This window comes from Calidris pugnax, unplaced genomic scaffold, assembly GCF_001431845.1.
Source record: "Calidris pugnax isolate Ruff unplaced genomic scaffold, ASM143184v1 scaffold247, whole genome shotgun sequence".
Lineage (NCBI taxonomy): Eukaryota > Metazoa > Chordata > Aves > Charadriiformes > Scolopacidae > Calidris > Calidris pugnax.
In genome coordinates this window covers 1,194,538-1,207,772 of record NW_015090980.1, presented here as the reverse complement: position 1 = coordinate 1,207,772, position 13,235 = coordinate 1,194,538, and the positions used below count along the sequence as shown (strand labels likewise).

At 46.1% G+C, this 13,235-nt stretch overlaps 1 protein-coding gene across 2 annotated transcripts in view; it reads right to left on the bottom strand.

The window, feature by feature from the left end:
- Positions 1-6,829: 6,829 nt before the first annotated feature.
- HEMK1 (HemK methyltransferase family member 1) overlaps positions 6,830-13,235 on the bottom strand; it is a 33,434-nt gene continuing 27,028 nt past the window's right edge. For both annotated transcript variants that reach the window (XM_014953500.1, XM_014953501.1), the window contains exons 8-11: positions 12,513-12,618; positions 11,417-11,512; positions 9,529-9,642; positions 6,830-9,187 (exon numbers count right to left, since the gene is read on the bottom strand). In XM_014953500.1, coding sequence (XP_014808986.1) covers positions 9,151-9,187; positions 9,529-9,642; positions 11,417-11,512; positions 12,513-12,618 — 353 coding nt within the window. In that variant the 3' untranslated portion in view covers positions 6,830-9,150. The remainder of the gene's footprint in view (positions 9,188-9,528; positions 9,643-11,416; positions 11,513-12,512; positions 12,619-13,235) is intronic.

Here is a 13,235-nt window from a genome sequence, read left to right as displayed (position 1 = left end):
CCCCACACCTTCTAGCGGGGTGCTCAGGAAAAGGCACGCTGTCAGCAGTGCCATGGTGCCTCCCTTCTTGCTTTCCCAGAGCAGAGGAGGGTGCTGGCAAACACCAACTGCAGCAAAGACAGGGTTTCAAGCAGCTATTTTTTGATCAGGATGCCAACACCAGGCTACAGGGCATTCGTTCAGATGCATTCATCTTTTCATTTTTGCGCTCATAATTCATGACCTTTCATGCTCATGACCTACCCTGGCTTTAATCCCAGCCCTACTTAGTAACTAAGTTACTTAATTACTAAATTAAATACTTAATTTATTTAATACTTGACTAATTTAATTAAATTATCCAGCTTCCACAAGTTACAAAGGCACCTCTCCAAAGACAGAATTTTCATTCTCACAGTATTTTTGCCCCTTTTCTTTCCCACGTAGGCAATGATGGACGGAAAAGCCAAAATAAATGAATAACTATCTACCACCATGCTCTTGGCTTTATTGCTGGTCAATAGGGCACACAATCAAGCCCTGAAGCATAACAGATGATGTATTTGCTGGGTTTATGGAACTTACCAAGGAGTTTATTGCGCAATTCAGGATCTGCATCACGTACGTACGTGTGTCTGTGTGTGTGTGTGTGTGTATTCGGGTGCGTTGCTGAGGTGGAAAAAGTTGTGATGCTGAACAAGGGGCTACTGTCTGCCGACACAAACGAGACAAAAAACTCACTGACCTGGAAATTAAAGTACAGAAATCTCCTTTCAGCCTGAGTGCCCCCTGCCCATACACATTAAACGAAGAAGCCTTGTTTGGGCAAAGTATGATCTTAACCTATTCTTCTTGAGCAAAGGGAGCACACGCCGGCACCGCGACTCCCACCCCAGCACACCCCAGCAGCAGCACAATCACAAATCACAATGCAAGGCTAAACTGCCTTTTAGATTAACATTTTCCTGTCACAAGCTTACTCCAAATTATCTAACATAAAGAAATTTATCCATGCAAGCCAACAATATTGGCAGGGGGAGAGTTACACAACAAGATACTGGCAGGGGAATAGAGTACTGAAAGCTTAGAGAGAGATGGAGCAACCTGTGAGAAAAGCTTCTATCACAAACACACCATGAACTGCAAAGGCTCAGAGAAGGACTCCAGAGAAGCAGCAAGCTCAAAGTCAAAAGGGCTGGCGAGAAGGTCACTCTCAGATAAATGGCAGAGCGATATGGATAAGGGGAAAAGATTTATCAGCTATCAGCCTCCAGTCCCTGGAAAGGCTTAAATCAATGACTGGATGCTTGTTTCACAGAAATACCACAGATCACCAAGTGAGCCAACTTCAACCCAACAGGAGTGAGTGGGATGACTCCACTGAGGTCAGCAGGGCTGTAAACTGCTTACTCTGGATTTAGAGCTGGAACATCAAAGCTCTATGCAAACCTAAGCAATTAATCATAAGCCAAATGCCAGGCCAGGAATTTTGTAATAATTCATGCCTTTTTCAACAACCCAAGCAACTGTATTCATGTTCTAGACAGTCTTGGATGAGTATTTCAGAGAAACAGCAAGGATTTTGATGGCAGAATCCACTCTTCTACCAGCATTGGTGGGTACTGCAGCTCTTGCAGCAGCTTGGGTTGCCAAGTGAGGACTGCACGGCAGCAGGCACCCTGCTGCCAAGCTGATGGGCATGCCCTGCTGTGCCCACGCTACAGCATATGTGCAAAACACAGGAGACAAGCTAACCATCAAGAACAGATGAGGCAGATGGGGAGCTAAAACTAGAGACAGCAGCTAGCATAGAGTGGAAATGAAAATCTCCCATGTAAGAACTGCTGAAGACATCCCACCAGAAACAGAGTTCTGCCTCCTGTACACCTGGGCAAGTAGCATCTTTGTGACACGCTTTGAGCAGTGCTCTGCCCTCCACGGAACAAGGCTCCTCAGAATGCTGTGCCTGGTCCACTGTTGCTTGCCCATCCCCTGTAGTCCACCAGAAAGCCATCCACACCAGAGAAGGGGCTCCATTCACTCTCTGAAGGGCATACATTAAGCAGAGATGCTCAGAGTTTGCCTCTTATATACAACTTGTACCTTAAGGAGATTCAGCCTCACACTTCTACTTACCATTTCAGAGCGGCAAAGCGGGACTGTGGCAGCACAGGCCATCACTCCTAAAAGCTCGGCTCCATTTTAACACACCCTTTCTCAAGAATCTTGTCTTCTCTAGATGAACTTCATGTAATGGTTTCTTCCCCACTCCCTCCCTCCTCCATCACATCTGTCATTTGCATAAGTCTGGGTCCTGCAGTGTTTAGTAAAGGCCACACCAGTAACACACAGTGTGAAAATTGCCCTTGTGCCATATTCAAGACTGAGGGTCTCCAAACTGACCATTTCTCTGGTCACCCTCTCTCATCTTCTCTTCATGTAAACAGGAAGGAGTAACAATAACTTGGCACCAACATCCTCCCAGGCAAGAGCTGGGATGGCTCTACTATTTAAAGAACCAGTAAAGGGAGAAACAGTATAACTAGAGCTAGGGCTGCAAGAACTGCCATTAAGGGCATCTGAGCTCTTTCTGTGACTCTGCTATGGCTCTTCGTTTGCTGTGCCTCAGTTTCTCGCCACACCAGTTGGCCCTGGATATTTAGATGGCAAACTCTCCTTTGCCACACTGCAAATTCCAGCCTGAGAGCTGAGAATCCCTGCAATGGGCAGGATGATCTCAGAATATCCCAGCTGTCACAAAAGACAGGATGAAGCCTGACACTCCTTATGCAGCCCTTGAAGGGCTGAACCCAGAGCAAATATTTAATGGAGGACAAGGCCCTTTCCTCCCCAGGCAGCATCTGGTTCAACTGCAGTTGTTCTAAGACCATCTATCCGGAGGTAACCTTGCTCATGTAGCCATGGTTATCATCACTGGCAGAGAAGCTGCAACTGAAATGACATGTTGATGTCCACTCTGCCCAAAACACCGGCATGAGCATGCAAGACACAGAAGAGTGACTAATTCAGGTTTGCTGGTGAAGGAAGATGATGAAACAGATCTTTAGAGCTAGAAGCTGCCACTTAAAGCTACAGCTCTGACATCAACCACATGAAGGAGACAAACCGTGGAGACCACAACATGTGGCAGCACTTCTCTCCATCTGCAACAGCCACATATTCGATGCTCATGCACTGTAGAAGCACCACTTGCTTTTGTGAACAGGATGCACTTTCTCAGCACTCTGCAGCGGGGCTGGCTTCTCTGTGCATCGTGCTCTCATCACGCTCAGGGAGGCGCTTGCTGCAGAAGAACTAGTGCCAGTCCTTTGGCTCGCTCCCACGTCCTTTGGTTTTGCACTGGCAGCACTGGAGATCAGCAAAGCAAATCTGATCTCATGCCGCAGCAGGGTGGTGTGCCCTGCCACCGAGAAGCAGATGAGATGGATTTCAGAAAAGTTGGCTCATTCTTCGTTCTTTCTGGATGTAACTGAAGAAGAGGTTGCCACAGGACAGTCACAGTGCTCTCTGAAGTAACTGAGTACCCCACATCCTCTGTACAAGGTACTCTAAGACAGCAAAGGGCTATTACTGCAACCATAATGGTAGAGAACAGACAAGCAATAATACACCCCAGGTCAGGCCTGCAGTTTGTCACACAGCAAGGGTCTGAATCCGGATTTGGTGAATCCCAGCACAGGATGGAACCACCGACAACTTTCCAGCAAATGCAGTGTTAAACTTCCCAAAGGGAGCAAAGTGGAACAACAGCTTATTTGCCCCTGACCTGGGGCAGAGAGAAAGAGAGTGCAAGTCATTCCTGGATGTGCAAGAGAGTGCAAGTCACACTTGCTTTTGGGCACAGCTGGAATCATGGGCTCTTTGCTATCCCTACCTACTCTGTCCCCACAGCGAAATCCATAGACACATGGATTTTTCCTCAGGCACAAAAGAAAGATATCTAAAGCAGTTTGCTCAAGAGCATATCCCTTGAAAAACAATGGATTTTGCAAACACTCCAGTGCATCTGCACACACCACATTGCCCAAAGGCCTGATGTCAGGATCCAGCCCAGAAGGAAAACCATCACGGCATTCAGCTCTGCACAGCACACACAGGTTACCACGGTCACACTTCTTACTACTACCACGTTCCTTGGTGTGCTCCATTCCTTCTACCCAGGGGCATACCACAACCTTTACGTACCCTCTCTGCAGGGGATCAAAAACCCCAAGTAACATGAGCAAGGAATTTAGCAAACCATTTTAGCATACCCACAGAAGGCTGCTCTGCCAGAACCCTCATGGCAGCGACGGGCAAACCCAGAGCCCAGGGGCAGGGAGAACGTACAGGTCAATATCCCACAACACACCACGTCCTGCTTGAAGGCACACTTACAAGAGACTACCTCAGGGCGAAGCTTGGGAACAGTTCAAATGCAGTCTCTAAAGCCCGGGCATGTCAGCCTAAGCCCGTCTGGAACAATCAGAGAGGTGACTGCGGGGCAGGAGCAGGCTGGGTACAGGTCTCCTTCTGCAACTAGGGCACATTTTAGAACATCCTTGAGGCTACAGTGACTTTCTGCTACCTGTCCCAATTGCAACAGCTGAATGTAGGGCATGCTGTGGCCATGACCACAGGACTGCAGGGTGGTAGCATGTAAATGGGCTCCTGTGTTCACCAGGAAATGGATGGACCATGCTGAGATTTGCAAGCAACTGCCAGGCGAGAGATACAGAGAAGGACCATGATGTGATGTGATTCTACACAGGAGGAGCACCTGAAACTCCAAAACCTAACTCAAAGCATATTCAAAGTATCTATGGAAGAGGAAATAGGCTAGAAACTGGATAAAGTCTCTCTTGGTATCTCATCATCTTCTTGACTGCGAGAGAAACATTTTCTCACTGGGTATTTGTCCTTCTGGATGCAACCCAGAGTAGAAATAGTAGTTTATAAAAACTTAAATACAGCTTTTGAAAACTTGCCCAGACAAACAAAATGTTAATGCAAGTTTTGGCTTGGTCTTCACTGCTTAGGAAATGACGACTCCTCTGTAATAAGATGAGCTGTAGCAGCTCTGTTATTCCAGTTACCATAGGTTCAAGTACCACCTGCAACATATCTGAAGCAGCCTACCCTTCTGCACCCCTGGTCCCCCTTTGCATCTCTCAAGCATGGAGGGAAGGCTGTGCAAGCAGCCTACAGAAACAACAAAGTGTTGGTGTTCTTTCCTCAGAAATGAAGACCATGAAGAAACACAGCAACAGACTACCACATGGAAGCTGCTCTAAGGAGAAAGTTAGCTGTTCTCCACCTCAGGACAAGAGAAGCACTTGGCTTTAATGGCAGCAAGGAAGACTAGGTACAAAGGATAACTTTCTAGCAGGAAGAAAAACACCCCACCAGAAGAGATTGCATGCAAAAGTTCTTATCAGCACTGGAGGCCTTTTAGATCAGGTTGGGCAAACATTTATCAGGAATGATGTAAGCCAAGTTGATTCTTACTTGGAAGGGAAAATTATGCTAGATGACTGTCAAACTCTCTTCCAACCCATTTTGATCTATGGCCCTGCATCAAGGAACTGAGCGCTGGCCAGTAATCCACTCACATTCAGTCAGCTGTGCCCCCAGAGGTCTCCTCTGCCACCCTAGTAGAGTCACTCTGTGTCTGGCAGTTCCTCACCTGGGAAGGACTCTCATCCTTACAAGAGCACCAGCTCAGCTGAGAGCACTGTGAGGATAAGTACATGCCTTAGACTCTCTAAGGTCCCTGAGAAAGTCCTTTTCACCTCACATCTTGGGTGGAAGACTGAAAACACAGGTGGTACTTGCACTTCAGGGTGCTTACATTGAAAATACAGCAGAACAAGAAGGGTACTCTGTCCTCTAGCACAGCAGATTGTCCAAATCCATAGATTAATGCAGGCTTCAGGCCTCCCATTAACAGTATGAGGTACAATCCCAGTCCTCTATCGCAGCTGCAAGCTCCCCTCCCATCTTCCCCACGTTGAAGCTCTGTTTTACTGGCACGGGAAGAGAAGTTAAAGCCCCACTTTGCAACTGCATCTACACCAAAGCCCTCTGTTGCCCCTTCTCTTGCCACGCTCCCCACACAGAGGGAAGCCTGCGGCAGGACTGTTCTCCAGCAGACACTGATAAGCTGGGACCACAGCACCATCTGCAGGGCTCTGCCAAAGACCAGGCTTCTATCAGCTCCTCCCTGAGAAAGGCCAGCATGACCCTAGGAGATACTTCACACTGGTAACTCTCCAAAACACAGACATGGGCACACAACCACACTCTTCAGAGTCCTGGAGGAAAACAAAGCCCCTCTCTGAAAGCATCACTTCAAGAAACACATCACCATTTTGATATAGTTCCAGAGACACAGTAAGTCCCAGAAATTAAATGTATGTCAGATACTGGATTACATAAAACGCCGACTGTCAGCTTTCTGTGGCTTCAGGGAGCAGCTATGCGTCTGCAGACAGCTCACGTGCACCTCACGTTGCTGGCATCAGCTGAGCCTCCCACTCACGGGCAAAGACAACACAGACACGGCCCAGTGCTTCAGCAAGGGTGCTGGGAGCGCCTGTGCTTCCTTAAAACCACCATCTCCAAAAAGCTTTGCAGTGCTTCTGTACCAAAATGAGCCCCGGCCAATATGCATAAAGCACTGAAGAACACATTGTACTGCACCAGCACATCCCCTCAGATGCAACTCTGACAAATAAATCCAGCCTCTTGGGAGGAAGAACAATTTTTCTCCCTTCTTGTCTTTACAAGAAGGTCAGCAGTATCATGTGATTTTCCGAGACGTATAACCACTACGCAGCACAAGCCCACAGAAAAGCAAGATTTTTTATTATGGCTTTAGTTATAAATATAGGAATTTAACACTCGTCCTACTGGAGTAGACCAAGAGCCTGTCTCACAGAGAAAGTGTCCTGCTCAGAGCTCTGACGAGTGACTGATTGATGCTTCCAAGAAAAGGCACGCTGCCTTCTGCAGCCCAGCCATCAGCACTCTCCCAGGGACATCTAAGTCCAGCCTGCTGTGGGGAGTCAGCCGACCCCGGAACAATGAAATATGATGCTCTTTAACACTCTCATAAGCCAGTAAACTATCCTGCAGAAGTAAACTGTGCATGTAGCTCTGCTTCATACAGAAACACCGCCAACACCCAGATGAAACCTGTGATCTCTGTTCAAAAATTACATTTAAAGAAGTCAAGTCAGGCAAACTGAACTTCGAAAAAAAAAATCCTAAACTATTATTTAAAAAGCCTCAAACAAAACAACACCTGTTTGACTACAATTCGTACTCACAGCTCTAGCAGGCAAAACTGCCAGAAATCAGCTGTGCTGGAACTTTATTTCCAAACCTAGGATCAAGTGCACTTTAACTGAACTATTTTAGTTCTCTCCTTCCCTAGGTTTCCTCTACTGTGTTTCACTAGGGTGGGTACTGCACCAGAGATGGCTCAGAACGTCAAGCAAAGAGTGTATGTGACATGGCAAACTACTGGGGTGCGTAAAGCGGTGGGGAGGATGAATGCAGAGCTGAGTGGTACGATGATGGGGTGAACAGAGCCGTAAAACCCAGAGGGTGCAGAGGGGATCCAACTGGAGACCCAAGCACTGGTGCATCAGAGAGAGCTCAGGTATCTGTGGAAAAGCAGGGCCAACATTCAAGAGTTAAAAAGGGAATGAAAGAGTGGGGAGTGTGGGAGAGGCAAAGGGAAAGGGACTAGATGTATTAGTGCTTGTGTAAAGCCCTCTGAATGTGCTGCAGCCTTCTAAACAAATGGAGTTTACTGTTGCAGCTCCTACCTAATGGTTCTGGTTCTGCACTCCCAGTTCATCCTGGACAGAGAGCCTGATAGCACCTGTCACTGTCTGGTCACTTCCACCTCCTGAGCGCTCACCTCCACTGTCCCAGCAACTGCCTCCATTCAGACTGGTAGACCAGATCCTCTGGTGTGCTCCCTTTCCTTCCTTTCCTGGCTAGCTATGGTCAGCAAGGGAACTTGCAACACCAGAAGCAGCGGCAACAATAAGCAGCAGCAGCTTGAATTTAATCCTTCCATTATTTATAAAGTCATGATGTTGACTGTCCATTTCAGGGACTTCTCTCAGCGTTGTTTCAGGCAGCCCTACTCTGAGTCATCCTTCCCAAAGAAAAGACCTCAGCTATTCTCACAGCTGTCAAGAGTCTGGGTCCTACTCCAAACTTAGCCTGCCATCAAATTTTGTTCCAGTCATTTCACCTCCTGTTTTTCAACTTCTCCATCTGCAAACCTGGAGTAAGGAATTCTGGCCTTCTTTGTAAAGTCTTGCATTTAAATGCCTTATGTGGAAGTCAGGCATTTCTATGACTATCAGAAGCAACGTGCAGGTGCCAGGTGTTTATTCAGGTCTGCAAGCGTGTTTGAAAATGTAATTGAACAGCAGTTCTTCAAAGGACACTTATCTGATGCACTATCTTTATTACAATGTTTTGATTGTTCCTGGCAGCATCCACCAAGTGTCAGGTGCTGTAGATTCAGACGGTGTAACACGTGCACTGATCTTTCAACGACGTGTCACTCAGCAGGACTAGGAAACGAAGGCTGCTTTGCTGTTGGAGATCTACTCCAGAGCATCAGGATCCTGGGAAAAAAAACCCTGAATTTGAAGTGTGCAAATTAATCATGTCCCATTACACCAGCAATGCACGTGCTGATATAAGCCAGAGTTTGGACCTATCATATAATCTGGTCACATTCTATATCAATTCATCTCAAGGCCAAAAAAAAAAGTTAAATTATTTCTAGGTAAAATGGGTGATCTGCCACATTGAGACGTTGTATTTTTCATGAAATATCTGGAGCTGTGAACTCTTCCATATTGGGTCCTGAGATTAATGAGTCACTTTAGCAGAGCAAACTAAAAAGTCTCATGCAGTTCTCAGAGGATGGTGAAACACTTCTACACACTCTGCTGAACTTCCACATCCCTGGATGAAGTCTGCCTCAGGAAATGAGGGGGTCTGGCACCGTGTGGAGAGTTCCATGTACTGGGGAATGAAGTGGAGATTCCTTTTGCCACGCAGGGTTTTCAACAAGCTGCTCAGCAGGGCTCACCAGCCAAATGCATACTGCAAGAAGAGTTATTTCTGGTACAGTTGTCATCTGCTTTGGTTTTGGATGTGCAGAAACCTAGGCCTGTGGGGAAAAGGAATGACCAGAACTTTAATCTTGCTGGGGAGAACATGCCTCTACTTCCAGCCTGAAAAAGCAGCAATTTTCCAATGGTGATAATCTTACCAGAGCTAGTCACCCCGTGAGAAATGCTTACCTGCATCAGAATTGTGACTCAGAAGCACTTGCCAGGCTACCTCAGGATATAAGAAGGTTGAGATATTTGGAGGGAGCCCCCATTTTGTTAAATATTGGCTTCAGCTGTGAACTTGCTCTGGCAGAGTTCATTCAATGCATTGGGGAGTAATCTACAAAGGACACAGATCTATACCCGAAGCAAAAATCTGATGGTAAAAGAGACTTACTTGCCACAGAAGTCCTTGTGAATGGCACGAAGGACAAGTAGTAAGCTGGGGTGTGCCTGTAGCCAGTTCTCCACCATATTTGGGTGTCTGGGATCAACTTCCAGAAACACACTCCTGAAAGGATACATTTGGGAATAGAAAGTGGGGAGATGCACATATTTAGATTGCTAAACTGATAAAAATTAAGGTCTGTGTTTTTGGATGACTACTATCAGTGAAGGAAATGAGAAAGTCAGCAAATACACCACAATCCAATAATCCAAAACCAGATCATAGCTGTCCATTCACGATGCAGATCCCAACTTCAGGGGGAGACAATGTTGATCTTGGTGGGAATTCTCATGGTAAGTAGTTAAACCCTTATATCCGGATGTAAGGATCCCTCTTCAGTCCCCAGCAGAGATACCACCAATTCTGTCTTTCTGAGGCCCCCAAAGATTTAAAGCCAGAACTAAGTTTTATGATGCATGGACAATGAGCACTGGAACAGCATGAAGTTCCTCTTTGCAGAAGCAGTGTGACATTAAGTCCCAGTAGCAAGAGTCATAAAGTACAAGTTAGTACAACCATTTTCCCACAGTAAAGCTCTCCATAAATCAGTTCTGAAAACACCACAAGCATTCAGACCTACACAGAGGGCTGTACAAAAGAGAGTGCAGCAGGGGTAAGGGAACTGATCAGACAGCCTCAGTTAGGGCACCAGGACTAAGCCTGGACACTGCAGGGCTATTTCCATCTCTGCTGCAGCCAGGCTTTATGACACTGGCCCATTTCTGAGCCTCCATTCCCACAACAAGATGGTACCACCCTAGCTTACAGGCAAAGGGAGACGATGGAACTGGTTACAGCCTGTGACAGTACAGCAGGATGCAAGTTTAACAGGCAGAGAACAGAGGCCAAGTCCCAATCATACGATCTCCTGAGAATTCCTAAAACTGAATGCTCCCTATAAATTCACCAAACTAACAACAAGCTGTGTGTGGATCTCATTCCTGACCTTAAAAGACTTCCACTCCTCAATGGGGACTCCACCTTATAAAACAAGCAAAAAGGGAAGGAAAAAAAATAATCCTAGCAACCCCATGGGACCAATCTCTCTTGCTGGTAAGTTCTGAGGAGCATCTTCTGCTCTTGTGGTCATGCAAAGAATGAGGAATGAATTCTTCTGCAAGCAGTATGCCTCTCAATACTCCTGTTCCTCTTCTCAGAACAGCAGATTTTCAGTGACCTCTCTTATACTGGTAAAACATTTGGAATTTTCAACAAGAATGCCCTGGCACAACAGACTTTTGCGTATCAGCATGTTGATCTGTAAGCACAAAATGGAACCCACATGACAGAGAAGAGGAACAATCAGTCTTGGCTATTAACCGTGGAGAAATGTAGCATTTAAGAAACTATCCCTGACTGATCTTCTTTCTCCTGGGATATTCAGCATTGTAATCTGGAACAGTAAACAAGTTCCCCCTAATTAAAGGGTGGGAGGGAAGTAGAGATCTACATCCATTCTCACAGAGTTCTGCATTCCTTCTCCTTCAATCAGTTTTTCTGCTTAGAAAGCTTCCCTTTCTTTTTTTTTTGTTGTGGTCTCTCTCTACTGCTCTCTTTCATGTTCTTTTTGTTGCCGCTTTGACCTTTAAAGATTCTCACTTCACTACTGACTATGACATACCATCACTGGTCAAGGAAGGCTCATATCCCTTTATTAACCAATTTCAAGCTGATTTTGCTCATACACATGACTTTTTAAACTGCTATTATTAGATGGGGAGGGAGGGAAAATTTTTGCAACTATTTTCCCTCTGTACATTCATGTATGAAAAGAAAACAGAAATTATAGAAGTGAGTGGACAAAAGACATGAAATTCAAAAAGAGAACAGTGCTTACCCAGAATCCTTCAGAAGAGAAGGAGCCAGAGCCAGAATTGTTTTGATGACCCTCATCCCATCATCTCCCCCATCCAGTGCATCAAGGTCCTCATAGCTGGAGTATGGGAATAAGAAGACATTAACAGCATTTCATGTGGCATGAGCCGTGCCCTCACAGATGCCTTGTCCCACACTCCACGGAGCAAGATGCACCCAACACACCTGAAGTCAAGCGCTCCTATAGCAGGTGCCAGCACCCATAGCTTTTTTTGTAAAATACAAGGGGGAAGAAAGCAGCTACCACTGCTACCTACTCTATGTTTACAGCAGAAAACATCCCCTGAACTCTTCCTGAAAATCAGGAGCCAACTGCAGCTGGGGGTCAGACAGTTCCAACAGGTGGATCTGTCCCTTTGTGCCAGCTGGACAGGGACAGAGTGGGCTGTACAGCAAGGAATCGCTCGCTTTCTTCAACCGTGCCAACAGCCAGGTTGCACTGCCTTCTACCCGAGCAGAGAGAAGTAGGATATAGCAAGCTCCACTTTCAGAATCTGCTCTGCTGCACATCTTGCACAAGGGTGGTGCAGGGCTTTGTCCTGACACGCACAACAATCAATTCTGAGAAAGAACCAGGACACACAAAGTAGTTCCACATCCCAAAAGGGCTTATTCATGTTTGTGTGGGTGGGTTTGCTTAAGACAAGTATTGGGATGAGAACAGGCCACAGCATTTCCAACCAAGCTTTTTTTTTCCCCCATCACAAAAAGCTGCTCGGATACTTTTACTGCCTTTCATAAACTCACATAAACTATGGGGGGAAGAAAAAAGGTCTAACAGGAAAAATGTTCTGAAACAGTTTTGGATTGGATATATTGTTAATTTCAAAGTCTGTGCTTTTTGCATTTTTATAAATATTTAAAATACTTTGATATTGTTTCAGACCTGTAAACAGTTATCAAAGTAACACTGGTTATATTATTATATACCATATAAACACACCTACACCTACGTACATGTATATTGCATTTGCATGTTTTGTGTGCAATTGTGTGTAGTATAAGGAAGCAGACAGAAAACCTTACTTCAAGGAGAAGAAAAAAAACTGTCTGATTACCGGAGGATTTCTGCATCCAAGGAAGCCATGTCTTTATGGAAGACATATGGGGGGTTACTGACTATGAAGTCTACGGGACCCCAGAGTAGCAGCTGCTCAGCAGAACCTAGACAAGAAAAACAATCACAACCAGCTCTCAACCACAGCAACCTTCCCTATAAGCTCAGTATCAAAATCCTCTCCAGACACATGCCCATATGTGTTTGGCTGTGCTTTTCTCTGATAAAATGTTATCCCATTTCTTTCTGGGACAGCCCGCTTTCCTCACTCTCCCATCTCGAATGCAAGAGTGATACAAAGCTAAGCACAGGCAAAGTATCATTTTTTAATACCGACAGCCCCACTCAGCAGAACAATGGTACAAAGCACAGGGCATAGATCTCCAGATCTGTCCATCTGGATCTAAAGCAACAACCTGAACGTATGAAAGCCTGCAGGGACCTAAGTGAGCGCTTAGACTAGCTGTCAGGATGCAGCTTCTTCCCCTCATCAGAGCTGCAGAAGGACCTCTAATGAGCAAAAGAGCCAGGCCCTCCCAGCAGTACCAATCATCTAATGGTTCACTCTTCTGCAGACAAGGTTTAGCTCACTACACTCTCACTACTGTCTGAACTGACACATACCAGCCCGGAATCAGACATCACGTAACCATGTGAGTGTGGCACTGTCCTCAGGCCAGCCCCTTGGCACAGGGCTGCAACGCCAGCACAGCTCCACGGCTTT